The sequence below is a fragment of the Physeter macrocephalus genome, chromosome 14 (assembly GCF_002837175.3).
Source record: "Physeter macrocephalus isolate SW-GA chromosome 14, ASM283717v5, whole genome shotgun sequence".
In the NCBI taxonomy this organism is placed as follows: domain Eukaryota; kingdom Metazoa; phylum Chordata; class Mammalia; order Artiodactyla; family Physeteridae; genus Physeter; species Physeter macrocephalus.
The window spans coordinates 67,314,195-67,328,246 of NC_041227.1; the positions used below are offsets into that span (position 1 = coordinate 67,314,195).

Here is a 14,052-nt window from a genome sequence, read left to right on the forward strand (position 1 = left end):
TGGTTTGTTTTGATTTGCATAGGTCTATTTGATCTTCACAACAGTCCTGGAAAGCAGAGAGATGTTTTTCTTCTTCCCACTTTACAGATAAAGAAACCAGAAGTCAAGTCATCTGCCCAAGGTGACAAGATAAGGAACAAAAACAGAACTAGACTGTGGATCGTAAGACTCCCCCGGTCCAGACCCTTCCCCCTATGCCATACTATCTCAGGCATGTTTTAAGAAGAAGGGGCAAAATGGAAACTGCAAGACCAAGAAGGAACTGGTAATGATACAGCAAGAGAAGGAGCAGGAAGACAGAAACCATATGTTTATACAGACACCTCAGGGGCTCAGCAATGGTGGAGGCAAACACCTGGTGAGCACTAGTGGCTGGAGGGACTGTGGCAGGACACTTAGGTGAAAGAAAAAATGCAGGAAAATAAACAGAAGAGAGGAAATGGTTACAGGAAGATACTACCACCATCTTTGTCTTATTACTATTCTTTAAAAATATGTTGACCAGGGACTTCCCTGGTGGTACAGTGGTTAAGAATCCGCCTACCAATGCAGGGGACACGGGTTCGAGCCCTGGTCCAGGAAGATCCCACATACCGCGGAGCAACTAAGCCCATGCGCCACCACTACCAAGCCTGTGCTCTAGAGCCCGTGAGCCACAACTACTGAAGCCCGCGCACCACAACTACTGAAGCCCGCGTGCCTGGAGCCCATGGGCCTCAACAAGAGAAGCCACTGCAATGAGAAGCCTGCGCACCGCAATGAAGAGTAGCCCCTATTCACCGCAACTAGAGAAAGCCCGCGCGCAGCAACAGGGACCCAACAGACCCAAAGATAGATAGACAGATAGATAGATAGATAGATAAATAAAATGTTGACCAGGACTAATATTTCCATGAATTGTAGGAACAAAAGGCAAAGTACATTGAGAATAACCCTCTAAACAAGAGAAAAGACACATTTTCCCACTTTACAGAGAACTAAGCTACGATAAAGGAAGAGCATGCTGTTAATGAACAGATGAGAACTTAAAGCTCTCTCTTGAGAGCAATTTAATTTCTTATTCTTAAATCTTATTCTAAAGAAATCTTTAATTACCAGCTCCTGGGCCTAGAGTGTGCCCTGCCAGCTTTCTCCCTCCCTGCCTCTCCAGCAAAGGGCAGCTTCCCCCGGAGCCCCTTCCAGGTTCCTGCCCCTCTGGCCAGTGCTCAGAGTCAGCTTCTGCCTGCACCTCGAGGCCACCAGGCCACACAGCCCAGAGTCTGCACCCAGAAATGCAAGTCCTCGCACAGGAGGCCAGCAGAACACAGGGAGCTCAGCTGACAGTGACCCGCTGGGGAGGGAGAAGACAGAAGCTTGCTCTTTGCCTCATGACCAATCTATCTCTTCTCCCAGTATGTAATTAAAACATATATAAATATATAAAACCACCACTCTCGGTTCAATGGAAAATTAACCCGTAGGATTCTAGTGAAAGAATCATAGAAGATGAATATGGAAAGACCCTAAAGATGCCCACTGCAGTCTATCTCCCTAGGAAATTTAAAAGACTTGTCCAGGGCTCCCCTGGTGGCACAGTGGTTGGGAGTCTGCCTGCCGATGCAGCGGACGCGGGTTCGTGCCCCGGTCTGGGAGGATCCCACATGCCACGGAGTGGCTGGGCCCGTGGGCCATGGCCGCTGGGCCTGTGCGTCCGGAGCCTGTGCTCTGCGGCGGGAGAGGCCACAGCAGTGAGAGGCCCACGTACCACAAAAAAAAAAAAAAAAGACACACAAATGGGCACAAGTGATAGCGCATGACAGAAATGTTTAAAACTGGACTCTGATGATGGCTGCACAAGTCTATAAATCTACCGAACATCACTGAATTGTACAATTACAATGGGTGAATTGCATAGTAAGTAAATATTATCTCAATAAAGCTGCTAAAATATATATAGAAACAAAAAATATTGAGTCATCAGAATGTAAATTCAGTGAAGGCAAGGACTTTGTTTACAAGGGTTATACGCCTCGCTCCTGGAACACAACAGGAGCCCAAAAAACATTTGCTGAATGGGGGAAACAACTGGATCCACCAAAACTGAACTCTTGAGAGCTTCACTATTTACGATCTCCTTGTGGGAAGTCTTAGTGACAGTTACAGACTAGAACTAAAGGCCCTAACTTGAGACTTTTTCTATATTTTGCTTCTTCAACATAACGGTGATTAAGAGCAGACTCTATGGGTTCAAATCCTGGCTCTACCGCTTACTAACTGTATGACCCTCAGCAAGTTATCTTTGTGCCTCAGTTTCTTTATCTGTAAAATGGGGATGATAAAATACCTACCTCATAGGGTTGTTACGAAGGATAAATGTGTTAATCTTCATATAGTAAGCACTATATAAATGTTTGACAAATAAAATAAAGAAGTTCTTTCTCCTGAAAATAACAAAGTAGACATTTTGAGTGGCAAGGGATAGACATGGGCTGTTCCAGTGCTTTTTACCTGATGAAATGTGTACTTGAACAAAAGTGTCAAAAACTCCACCACGGGGAACTGGGAGTAGGACTCGATTCTTCTTAGGTGAACACTCACAAAGAGCCGCAGAAAGTCAGTAAACTTCTCGATGTAGCTAAAGAAGACAAGAAGACAAAAGGTGACAGTGAGAAACTCGGCCACCTCCCTAGAAGAGAACTCAAATTCAATCCAAATTTCTTTCAGTACAAAACTATACAGATTTATAACAAAGATATTTTCAGTTAAAAATATAAAGGCCTGCAACAATTACCTACAGGTCAGGCAACCCTTCATTCCATTACCACCTGAAACATAGCAGAAAAGCAACTTTAATCCTCAGACACTATCTAGGTAAGGCATCTTATAAGCTAGCATCCTCATATTTTCTAACTCAGTGTTATGACCCAATTAAAGTGAAAGGAGGGCTTCCCTGGTGGCGCAGTGGTTGAGAGTCCGCCTGCCGATGTAGGGCACACGGGTTCGTGCCCCGGTCCGGGAAGATCCTACGTGCCGCGGAGCGGCTGGGCCCGTGAGCCATGGCCGCTGAGCCTGCGCGTCCAGAGCCTGTGCCCCGCAACGGGAGAGGCCACAGCAGTGAGAGGCCCGCGTACCGCAAAAAAAATAAATAAATAAAATAAAATAAAAAATAAAGTGAAAGGAAATGGTACTCAAAAGGTCCATGGGCAGATGATCTGTCATTTCAATGTGGCAAGTCTGGAGGGCTGGTTTTCTTTGCTAGGAGGCCAAAATATTAAAACGAATGTGATAAAAACCCAAAAACAAAACAAGGCTATAGGAAAGGGATGGCATCCAGGTAAGATATATTCAGTCTTGCAACCTAATGTTCATGTTTTTTCCCACCCTCTGGCTCCTGGTGCTAATTAAACATAGCACACATCCCAATCCATTCTAAAAGTGATTTCAAATCTAAGGGAGGAGGACTGGTAGAGCTGGACAAGACTCAGGGACAATTTAATGATGCATCATTTTAGAGATGAAGCCCAGAGAGATAAAGTGACTGGCCCCAGGTCACTCAGCCAGCTCACAGAAGAATGGGACTACCATCTACTCCCAATCCAGTGCTCTTTCTTTTCACACCACAGTGAATTCCCAATTCATTTGTATTCAAAAATCATTTCACAGAAGAGTGTTGGTCACAGCTGCAAGGATAAGATATTTTTGTTATTGAATACACAGCACATCATCACTCTCACATTTCAGAAACTGTCATTTTAAGCTCCTAAATACCAAAAGGTGATTAGAAAATGAGATGGGCATACCTCTATAAACCACATTTCAGAGACAGATTAAAAAAGATAAAAGATACACTGGGCCTTAGCCAAATATTGAATGATGGCTAAAAGCAATTCTGAAACTCCTAACTGCAAAAAGCTGTGGCTTTTTTTTTTTTTTTAAAGCAAAGATCTATGAGATAATAAAGGGGAAGAAGATGACTCCTCAGAAGACCAAAACTGGCCCATAAATAAAACGTCCCATATTGTTCCTGGGACCTAGCACCCTGAGGGTGGCCAATCTGTGTGGCCGCCACACACAGGTAAGCTTATTTGCAGCTTAAAAAAAAAATTAATTTGTTTGATAAGGATCACGGGGCCAAATACCTGAAAAACAGTAAGGCACTAATCAACTGTTTTTAGAGATAGGAAAGTATAAAAAAACTTCTCTGAGGCCTTCAATTCCTAATACTCAAGAGCGGGAACTCCTCATTCCTCGCTCAGCCTATTACACATTTTTATGTGGTTATTCAAAGACTTCAACCAGTTTGCTGCTCTTTAGGAAGATGCACTCAATTTCCTACCACCCATTAAAGAATAAGGAGAAGTCATGGGTCAAATACCACACAATCTCAATTTTATTTGAATCTCCAACCCAATTTTTTTAAAGAATACAAGCAAGACTGTTCAGTAGCTAAAACTCCAATTTTATTTCACCTCATTTTCTTTCCCTTGCCCACCTTCTGGTACAGGTGCTAATGAGCAGTAGAAAGTTAGAAAAAAAGGCAGTAGAGGAGACGAGAGGAAGAAACCTGGTTAAGCAGCTCCTAAACAACTGAGAATGGACTTAGCTGTTTAGAATTAGTGGTAAGGGACCCAAGAGCCAGGAAGCAAGCACACAGTGTTGTTCATGTCACCTTTCTGCTTCCAGGCACCTCTCAGCTTTCACAGGGCAATAGGAAGCATAGGATTAAAATATAAAACCAAGAGCACAAAAGTTACACGTAACAAAATCAGAACACAGATCATCCATGATGACATTTTTATACCACCCAAATGTAAGCCATAACAAACATTACACCACAAGTAAAAGTCAGAACAACTGATATCTGATGGTTGGTACAAGCAGTTGGGTTACTGTTGTGATTTTTTTAAACATATGAAAATACAGCCTTTCTTAACCAAAGCTCAGAAGGATATAAACATATAAGCTGTGTGTCTGAATGCTGATGCTTTTGAATTCAAATAGGAAGCTATTACCAAATAATGAAAAATAAAACCAACATATTACCATATCATATTATGAGTTCTTCTGTGATTATACAAAGAAAATTTCACACAAAGTTTGTTTACAATGAACTAAACCAAAATAATCTCATGTACCAATTTTTTCAACTTTAGAAAAACTTATTAAAATTGCTAAATTTAGAAAGCACTAAAACTGTCTTAACTTTAGGCACTTGACTTTATATCCTGCTGCTTACTCTAAAGAAAAAGAAATGGCTTAACTCTGTATAGCTTAACAACAAAAATAAGCCAAGGAAAATTGAGGAAAATACTAACAACTTTTGCTGCTAGGCAATCTATAAATATTTACTAATTCAATACAATTTATCTGTTTGAAAGTCTCTGAACAGTCAACATAATGTTCTTAATATAAGCTTCCAATTTTCCCTTTTGTTTTTACACAGCAGTAGCATCATATTAATGAAAGCTGTAAGATACATAAATGACATCATCTATAAGGGAAATAAATGAGACCATGCCTCAGCATACTGTGGAATCATCTGCTAAGAGTCCTTAATAAAGAGAGGCTAAGTGATTTTAGGCTCCATTCAAGAGGACAGTAACCAAGAAACTCAGGCGTGTGCCCCATTAACAACTCTTTCTTTTGATGAAAACTCGCCATAGGTGTAAAACTCACAATAGTGACAACATTCCTATACACTGCACGACGTTCACTTGAGAAAAGTCAAAGAGGAAGAACCAACAAGCAACACCAAGCAAGGAAGGGCAAGTGTAACTCCTGTACCTCCACGGGCCTCCTCTCCTGTGCTTGGCTACGCATGAGCAGCAGTCCCAGTTCCTGCACCACCTCAGACCTGCAGGCAAAGAGTGAGGAGAGGGCGGACAAGGGTGGAAGGGAGGACAGGAGATGGACGGGCAAAGAAGACAACCAACCTACACAAGTCACACAATTCACAACTTTTCCAACTCAACTCGTTTCCCTTAACCACCCTAGCCCTTCCAGCTAAGCTTGGACTTACTGGTACACACCTACCTCTCCGTTCCTCACCAGGAGCCCCAGATTCTGAAACCAAAGAGGATTACAGACACTATGCAGCGCAACGTGATAAACAGTCAAGGCCCATTCTCAGGGCACAGCCGATGCCACACCTGTTTTCATTACCTCTCATCAAGTTCTTCTAGCCTGCTCTTCACCGTGTGGGCATTGTTATCCTTGGTGATTTTCTGCAGGAGGTAGAAAGTCTGCTGGAACATACGCAGTAAATACTCCTCGAACTCCATAGGCACACAGTTCTTGGACATGAGTTCATTGATGCAGGACATGGCCAGGACCCCAAGCCGGCCGCGCTCCTGACCCAACACACAGTTCTGGCTGCTGCCGTTAACGGATGCCATCTTTCTGGCCCGGATGTCACAGCCAAAGCGCGCAAAGTGGAAGATGGTGGTAAGGAGGGATGGGGTGATGCTGGCAGACAGAGGAATCCAACTGAAGAGATGGGCCAGGCACTCCAAGGCCAGGGAACAGATATACTCACTCTCCACATCAAGGATGGGGATTGGCTGATTCAACAGTTTGGCTGAACTAGGACTCTGCAACAGGTTACTCAGTAAGTCACCTGAAACACAAAAGGCTTTTAAGATACACACTATCAAATCTCTTATAAACCAATTTAAGTAATTCTCCTTAAAAAAAAACAGAAACAAAAAACCAAGCATTAGCATAAAGCAGAAGTTCTCAAAGTTTGGTCCAGGGACCCCTGAGAGCCCCCAGAACCCTTTTCGGGGTTCACAAATTCAAAACTATTTTGAAAAGAATGTTATTTTCCTTTTTCACTTTTATTATCTCACAAGTGTACAAAACGGAGCTTTCCAGAGGTTACACATGCCAAGTTACAAGCAACAGAGAAAAAGCAAACGCTGTCTATCATTAAGCTACATATTAAAGAGATTTACAAAAATGTAATGCCGCTCTTCTCAGTAAATGTTTTTGTTTGCTTTGGAAAAGTTATTTTTCATTAAGATATATTATTTGTTAATATGCACTGAGTTCATCACAGTTACTTTTAAAAGAATTAATAAATATTTCCAAATTTTCTCAGTTTGTGTATCAGTAGATAAAACCCACAAAGCTCTTTGAGGACCTCAATAATTCTTAAGAGTAAAGGGGTCCAGGGAATTCCCTGGTGGCACCGTGGTTAAGAATCCACCTGCCAATGGAGGAGACATGGGTTCAAGCCCTGGTCCAGGAAGATCCCACATGCCGCGGAGCAACTAAGCCCATGTGCCACAACTACTGAGCCTGCGCTCTAGAGTCGGCGAGCCACAGCTACTAAGCCGCGTGCCACAACTACTGAAGACCGGGCACCTAGAGCTCGTGCTCCACAGCAAGAGAAGTCACCACAATGAGAAGCCCACGCACCGCAATGAAGAGGAGCCCCTGCTCCCCACAACTAGAGAAAGCCTGTGTGCAGCAACAAAGACCCAATGCAGCCAAAAAATAATAATAATAATTATTATTATTATTTTTTTAAAGAGTAAAGGGGTCCAGGGTGGGCGAAACAGGTGAAGGTGGTAAAAAGGTACAAACTTCCAGCTGTAAGACAAATAAGTCCTGGGGATGTAATGTACAATATGGTGACTATAGTTTACAATACTGTATTGTATATTTGAAAGTTGCTAATAGTGTAAAATAAATTCTCACAAGAAAAAAATGTGTAACTATGTGTGGTAATGGATCTACATTTACTGTGATCATTTTGCAAATATACATAAATCACTATTTTGTACACCTGAAACTAACACTAACAGTGCTATATGTCAATTATACCTCAATTTAAAAAAAAAAAAAGAGTTAACAGGTCCAAAGACCAAAAATTTGAAACCACTGGGCTAGTCAAGGTGAGGTCTGTGGACCTGCATCATCAACATAACCTGGAAGTTTGTCAGAAATACAAATGATCAGGCAACACCCACACCCACTGAAGTAGAACCTGGGGGGCGGGGGCAGGAAGCTGTGCTTGTACCAGGTCTCCAGGTGATTCTTATGCTTGCTTTATTTTTGAGAAGCACTGAACACTAAAGGAAATCACACAAAATGAAACTGGGGGTGGGGGTGGCTATAAAATGATTTTAGGGAAGACAAAAGAAGAAAAACATTCATAACTATAACAAGAAGCCTTTCCTGAAATAAAGGTGTGACTATACAAAATGAAAGGGCTTATTCTGCCCCAAGAAAAAAAATAAGGAGTCATCAATACAAAAACTTCAGGAATAAGGAAGGAATGTAGGCAGAAAAAGCACATATACAAAGGAGAAAACCCCGAATTCAGACTTCACAGTAACAGTGAAAGCCAAAAAACAGTGGTGCAGTGTCTACAAGTTCTGGGGCAAAGAATGACTTAACCCAAAGGTCCCCTTTGAGTATAAAGGAAGGTGACATTTTTCTCAAACATGCAAAATTCAAACAATATACTGTCCACAAATTCTTAGGGAGGATACTGAACAATGAAACCATGCAAACAGAGAGATAAATAAAAAAGAAGTATTACAGAATGGTGAAGCTGTGGCAAAGGGACTAATGCAAGCACTGAATTAAATACAGAATCAAGACTAAACAAATGGAGGAATCATAGAAGGGTGTGCTAACTAACTTTCTCACCTTTCACAAGCACGAAGTCTCAAAATATATGGTCTAAAATTAAAATATGTAGTAAGAAATTGGTTTTCATAATCTTTTTTCCTTATCCTTGGAGATATCTTTTACAAACTAATATTCCTTGTGGAAAAAGCATCTCAAGGTCAGCAATTCCTTCCATTTAATACTTCCTGTTAAATTCAAGTAAAACTAAAACCGAATAGTCTTTAGCAAAAATATATGATACCAAAAAAAATATATGATACGATGCCATTTGGTCCTTTTATTCAGTTTAATCTATCTTTAACTGCATTTATGTAGAGAGAGAGGTCTGGAATGATGTTATTTCTGTATAGTGGAATACTGGGTAAATTTTTACATTTTGTTTTTTACCTTATAGCAGCAGTTCTCAAATGTTTTAGTCTTAAAACCCCTTTACATGCTTAAAAATCACTGAGGACAGCAAAAAGCTTCTGTTTATGTAGGTTATTTCTATTGATATTTGTCATATTAGAAATTAAAACTAAGACTTTTTCAAATATTTAATTCATTTAATAATGATAAGCCCATTACATGTTAGCATAAATAATATTTTTTAAGAGGTGAATTTTATTTATTTATTTATTTATTTATTTATTTATGGCTGTGTTGGGTCTTCATTTCTGTGGGGGCCACTCTTCATCGCGGTGCACGGGCGTCTCACTGTCGCGGCCTCTCTTGTTGCAGAGCACAAGCTCCAGACGCGCAGGCTCAGTAGCTAGGGCTCACGGGCCTAGTTGCTCCGCGGCATGTGGGATCTCCCCAGACCAGGGTTCAAACCCATGTCCCCTGCATTGGCAGGCAGACTCTCAACCACTGTGCCACCAGGGAAGCCCCATAAATAACATTTTTAAATGAAAATACTGTATTTTGCCCTCCAAAAAATTAGTGAGAAGAACAGCACTGTTTTTACATTTTTGGAAATCTCTTTATTGTGCGGCTTGAAAGAAGGTAGCTAGATTCTCTCATCTGGTTCTGAAAGAAGACAGCTAGATTCTCTCATCTGGTTCTGTACCCAATCTGTTGTACTATGTTGTTTTACTGAAGTATATGAAGAGAACCCAGCTTCACACAGATATACAACTGAAAGAGAAGGAAGTGGCCTTTTCAGGTAACAGCAGCTATTCTAATACTAAAATCTGATGAGTACTAATTTCTTAAAGGTTAATTGCAATGTGGAATCTGAATGAGCTTTTTTTAATCGGTATACTCATGAGAGTGAGAATAAAAATGACAAACAACGTCTTAGTATTTTTATGACCACATCATTGACCTTTGGGACCCTGAAAGGATTTCTGGGGACCTCCAGGGGTCCCCAGACCTATTGAGAACTGCTGCCTTATACTAATGTTGGATTAATATGAACAGAGTAGTTAACCTTTCTCAGCCTCAATCTCTTCAGCCATTAAAATGAGGATTTTGTGATTTATTAATAAGAGTTTAATTTCCATTGTTAAAACTAGATTAAAAAGTTGTCCTCTGGCATCTATCTTGAAAGGTGTTTGCTGGTTTCTGTTCTGAAAGAGCTGCATTTGATACCAGATGAGACTCACCATGATCTCAGCTACTCAAGCTGGTAATCAGAAGAACTGGTTTCAAAGAATAATGCAAGAAGGATGTTCAAGCAGAATCTGCAAACGTTTCAGTTTGTTTATTACTGGATTAATAATTTTGATTTTTGGAATTGCTGTGGTGGCTTTCCACTTGAGTCATACAACTTTCTCTCTATCAATGGTTGTTTCTGGTATTGCTTTTTTCATCGTTCATGGACTGACGGCCATTTATGAAAGATGCCAGTTAGAGGAAATCACCATTACCCAACTATTACAATTATCAGGGCATTTATCAACCAGGATCAAATTGAGATTTTAGCAATGGAGGAACCAACAGACACCACCTCAGTATGATCTTATACTAAAACCCGGACACTGCTGGGCCCTTGGGCCTTTTTAAAGTCTCTTGAACATTCTTAAATAGAAATAAATTCTGGCTTTAAAAACAAAAACAAAACAAAAAAGTTGGCCCTATTCTTCAGCTCAGAAGAATTTTTCCAGAATGGGATTCTAAGGTGGGGTGTGGGGAGAGCAACACATCAATGGTAACACTGATGTTAAGAACAGTTACTAGGACTTCCCTGGTGGCACAGTGGTTAAGAATCCACCTGCCAATGCAGGGGACAGGGGTTGGAGCCCTGGTCCGGTAAGATCCCACATGCCGCGGAGCAACTAAGCCTGTGCGCCACAACGACTCAGCCTGCGCCCTACCTGAGAGCCACAACTACTGAAGCCCGCGTGCCTAGAGCCCGTGCTCCACAACAAGAGAAGCCACTGCAATGAGAAGCCCGCGCGCCGCAACAAAGAGTAGCCCCCACTTGCCGCAACTAGAGAAAGCCCGCGCACAGCAACGAAGACCCAACACAGCCATAAATAAATAAATAATAGTTAAAAAAAAAAAAAGAACAGCTACCATTTCATGTGTTATTATTATTTGCTTGGTGCTGCACCAAGCACTTTACATACATATTCTCATTTAATGCTCCCAGCTCTAAAGTAGGTATTATGATTATCTGCACTTACAGACAGTTAGAATAACTCAAACACAGATAGATGAGGCATTTCCCCCATGTTCCTCAGCTAGTCAGAGGCAGAGCTGAAACTAAAACCCAGGTCTAGCCCCAAAGCCTATGCTCCTTCCCAGAAGCCAGGTCAGGAAAGATTATGCAGCCAAGAAAAATGATCAGTCAGAAAGCTAATATTCAAAAATAGAAAAATATGTAAGATCCAAAGTCACATGTAAAATAGCATGTGTACACCATGACAGAAACCATAGAAAGATATAAGCACAAGGACAAAGACTGAACGGGAGTATGCAAAGGTAAAACCTGTTTATGTGGATAGGATGATCTCTGACTATTTTTTCCCCTCAAAACAAGTATCTTTTTTTTTTTTTTTTTCGGTACGCGGGCCTCTCACTGCCGCGGCCTCTCCCATTGCGGAGCACAGGCTCCGGACGCGCAGGCTCAGCGGCCATGGCTCACGGGCCCAGCCGCTCTGCCGCATGTGCGATCTTCCCGGACCGGGGCACGAACCCATGTCCCCTGCATCGGCAGGCGGACTCCCAACCACTGCGCCACCAGGGAAGCCCAAAACAAGTATCTTTTAATGTTGTTTCTCGATAAAAATTATTTTACTCAACTTTAAATGTTTCAGGGAATTATAGTAAATCATAGAAGAATTTTTCCAAAATTGTATTTTAATCCAAGTGAAGGAATCGCCAAAGAACAGAGACCCTGCTTCATGCTGCAGCATTTCCAAAGCTATGCTGAGAGAGCTTTAACAAGCTCTTGGGGCTTCCGTGGTGGCGCAGTGGTTGAGAGTCCGCCTGCCGATGCAGTGGACGCGGGTTCGTGCCCCGGTCTGGGAGGATCCCACATGCCGCGGAGCGGCTGGGCCCGTGGGCCATGGCTGCTGGGCCTGTGCATCCGGAGCCTGTGCTCTGCGGCGGGAGAGGCCACAGCAGTGAGAGGCCCACGTACCACAAAAAAAAAAAAAAAAAAAAAAAAAGCTCTTGATTATAAAGAGGGTTTGTAAGAGGGCTCCTTGATTTTAAAAAACCTGTGACCAACCTCATCGTCCCTGAACTGGGCCAGGTCCTGGCGGCAACAGACACCCACGCCCCAAGTAGTATGTAGGCTACTCTGGGGCATTTACTAACTTGGAAGTAACCCAGACATGGTTGAAACACTTGTAATGGGCTTTCATGCAAAGATCCCCTCAGCTTTTTTTTTTCTTACTTATTGAAATTCCACATGTTTTCTATTCAGTTCTACATTTACTAAGAGTTTCTCAACCTCAGCACTATTCACATTTGGGGTTGGATAATTCTTTATTGTTCTGTGCACTGAAGGATATTTAGCAACATCCCTGGCCTCCACTCACCAGATGCCAGTAGTACTCTTTCTTCAGTTATGTTAACCAAAAAATTTCTCCACATTGCCAAATATCCCCTGCAGGGCTAAATCACCCCAACTAAGAACCTCCGACCTAACTGTAGCCTCAGTCCAGTAAAATGGGGAGAAACTCTTTTTAAGGAACCCTTGGGAGGAGGAAACAAGATCACAAGAGTTGGATCCCAAGTCCCATTTTTCTACGGATGAAAAGATCTGCAAGTACACGAACATGTGCATCTTGTAAAGAGTTTGGGGAAAAAAACCGGAAGGTGTAAACTGGTCGCAATCGATTAGGGCTAAGACATCTTCACCCTAAAAAACTTTCCATCCCAGTATATATACACATCTATATTTAAAACTAAATACCATGTGTGCAAGAACGATATGGCCCCTTAATTTTTATTACAGAACAATCAAAGCTAGCTCAGAACTACAGTATTTATGTAATTTCGTTTTGTTCACTTTTTTCCCCCATTTTCCAAGCAAAAAGAAGCAAGGACAAGAGGAGAGTAACTCAGGAAGAGGGCTGAGGCTGCACGAGAGCAGAAGGAAGCCGCACCACGGCATACAGACGGTACATCCACACCTCCCCTCACTCACTCCTCAGAGCAGAGCTGCTCTTCTACAGAGAGGACATCCAAGGTCAGAGAAGGTAAACCAAGTAAGCAGTGAGCCAGGACTCAACCAGGGGAAGGAGGAGGTGGGCAGAAATGGTGAGAGTGACCGAGACAGCAAACTTAGAAGAAAGACAGTGCGCCTTGACTGGGAATGATGGGTTCACGTCACTGTCCCACCCCTCACTGGTGATGTGACCTCTGGCGAGTTACCCGCCATGAACCCCAGCTTCCTTTTTGTAAATAAGAGGGAAAACCATCATCAATTTCACAGGATTCTGGTCTAGTGAGGTGAGTTTAGGAGATGAGGGAATAATTTGGGGAACTATTCTGAGAAATAAACTACACACACCCGTCAAAACTTTTTCTATAACCAGACTGTTAGAGCAGCTGTTGCAGGGACTAGTCCCTGGGTTTTATTCTTTGAAAGTGATCAGACAGAAAATGACACTACAAGAAAACATACGAGAAAAGAGACCAAAAGCCCACGGGGCCAAGTCTGATGGGCAGCTGGGCAGGGCAGTAGAGTCTGGCAGGGACTGCTGATGGGGTATGTTTAGGAATTATGTGAGTTTATTCACTGGGCCCCACAGTTTCTCAGAATTTCCTCCATAAAACTGAACTCACAGTCAAGAGAGCTAAAGAATTTTCTAGACATTTTACCACTTAACTTGGTGTCTTAAGGGCACAAAGGCAGTTGAGCAAAAGCATCAAAATAAATGTTGATTAAATCATTAGCATTGCCCATATAGTGAAGCAAGATCTGATGACTTCACTCACAACTCTCATAAAGAGAGTTAACAAGTGAACATGCAATTATTTTTTTTTTTTTTTTTT

At 42.1% G+C, this 14,052-nt stretch overlaps 1 protein-coding gene across 4 annotated transcripts in view; it reads right to left on the bottom strand.

Moving 5' to 3' along the window:
* The window catches only part of XPO6 (exportin 6), a 110,084-nt gene that overhangs the window by 45,489 nt on the left and 50,543 nt on the right, over positions 1 to 14,052 (bottom strand). For all 4 annotated transcript variants that reach the window (XM_028499220.2, XM_055090359.1, XM_007107311.4 and 1 more), the window contains 2 exons: positions 6,142 to 6,595; positions 2,488 to 2,614 (listed from right to left, as the gene is read on the bottom strand). In XM_028499220.2, the coding sequence (XP_028355021.1) occupies positions 2,488 to 2,614; positions 6,142 to 6,595 (581 nt within the window). The remainder of the gene's footprint in view (positions 1 to 2,487; positions 2,615 to 6,141; positions 6,596 to 14,052) is intronic.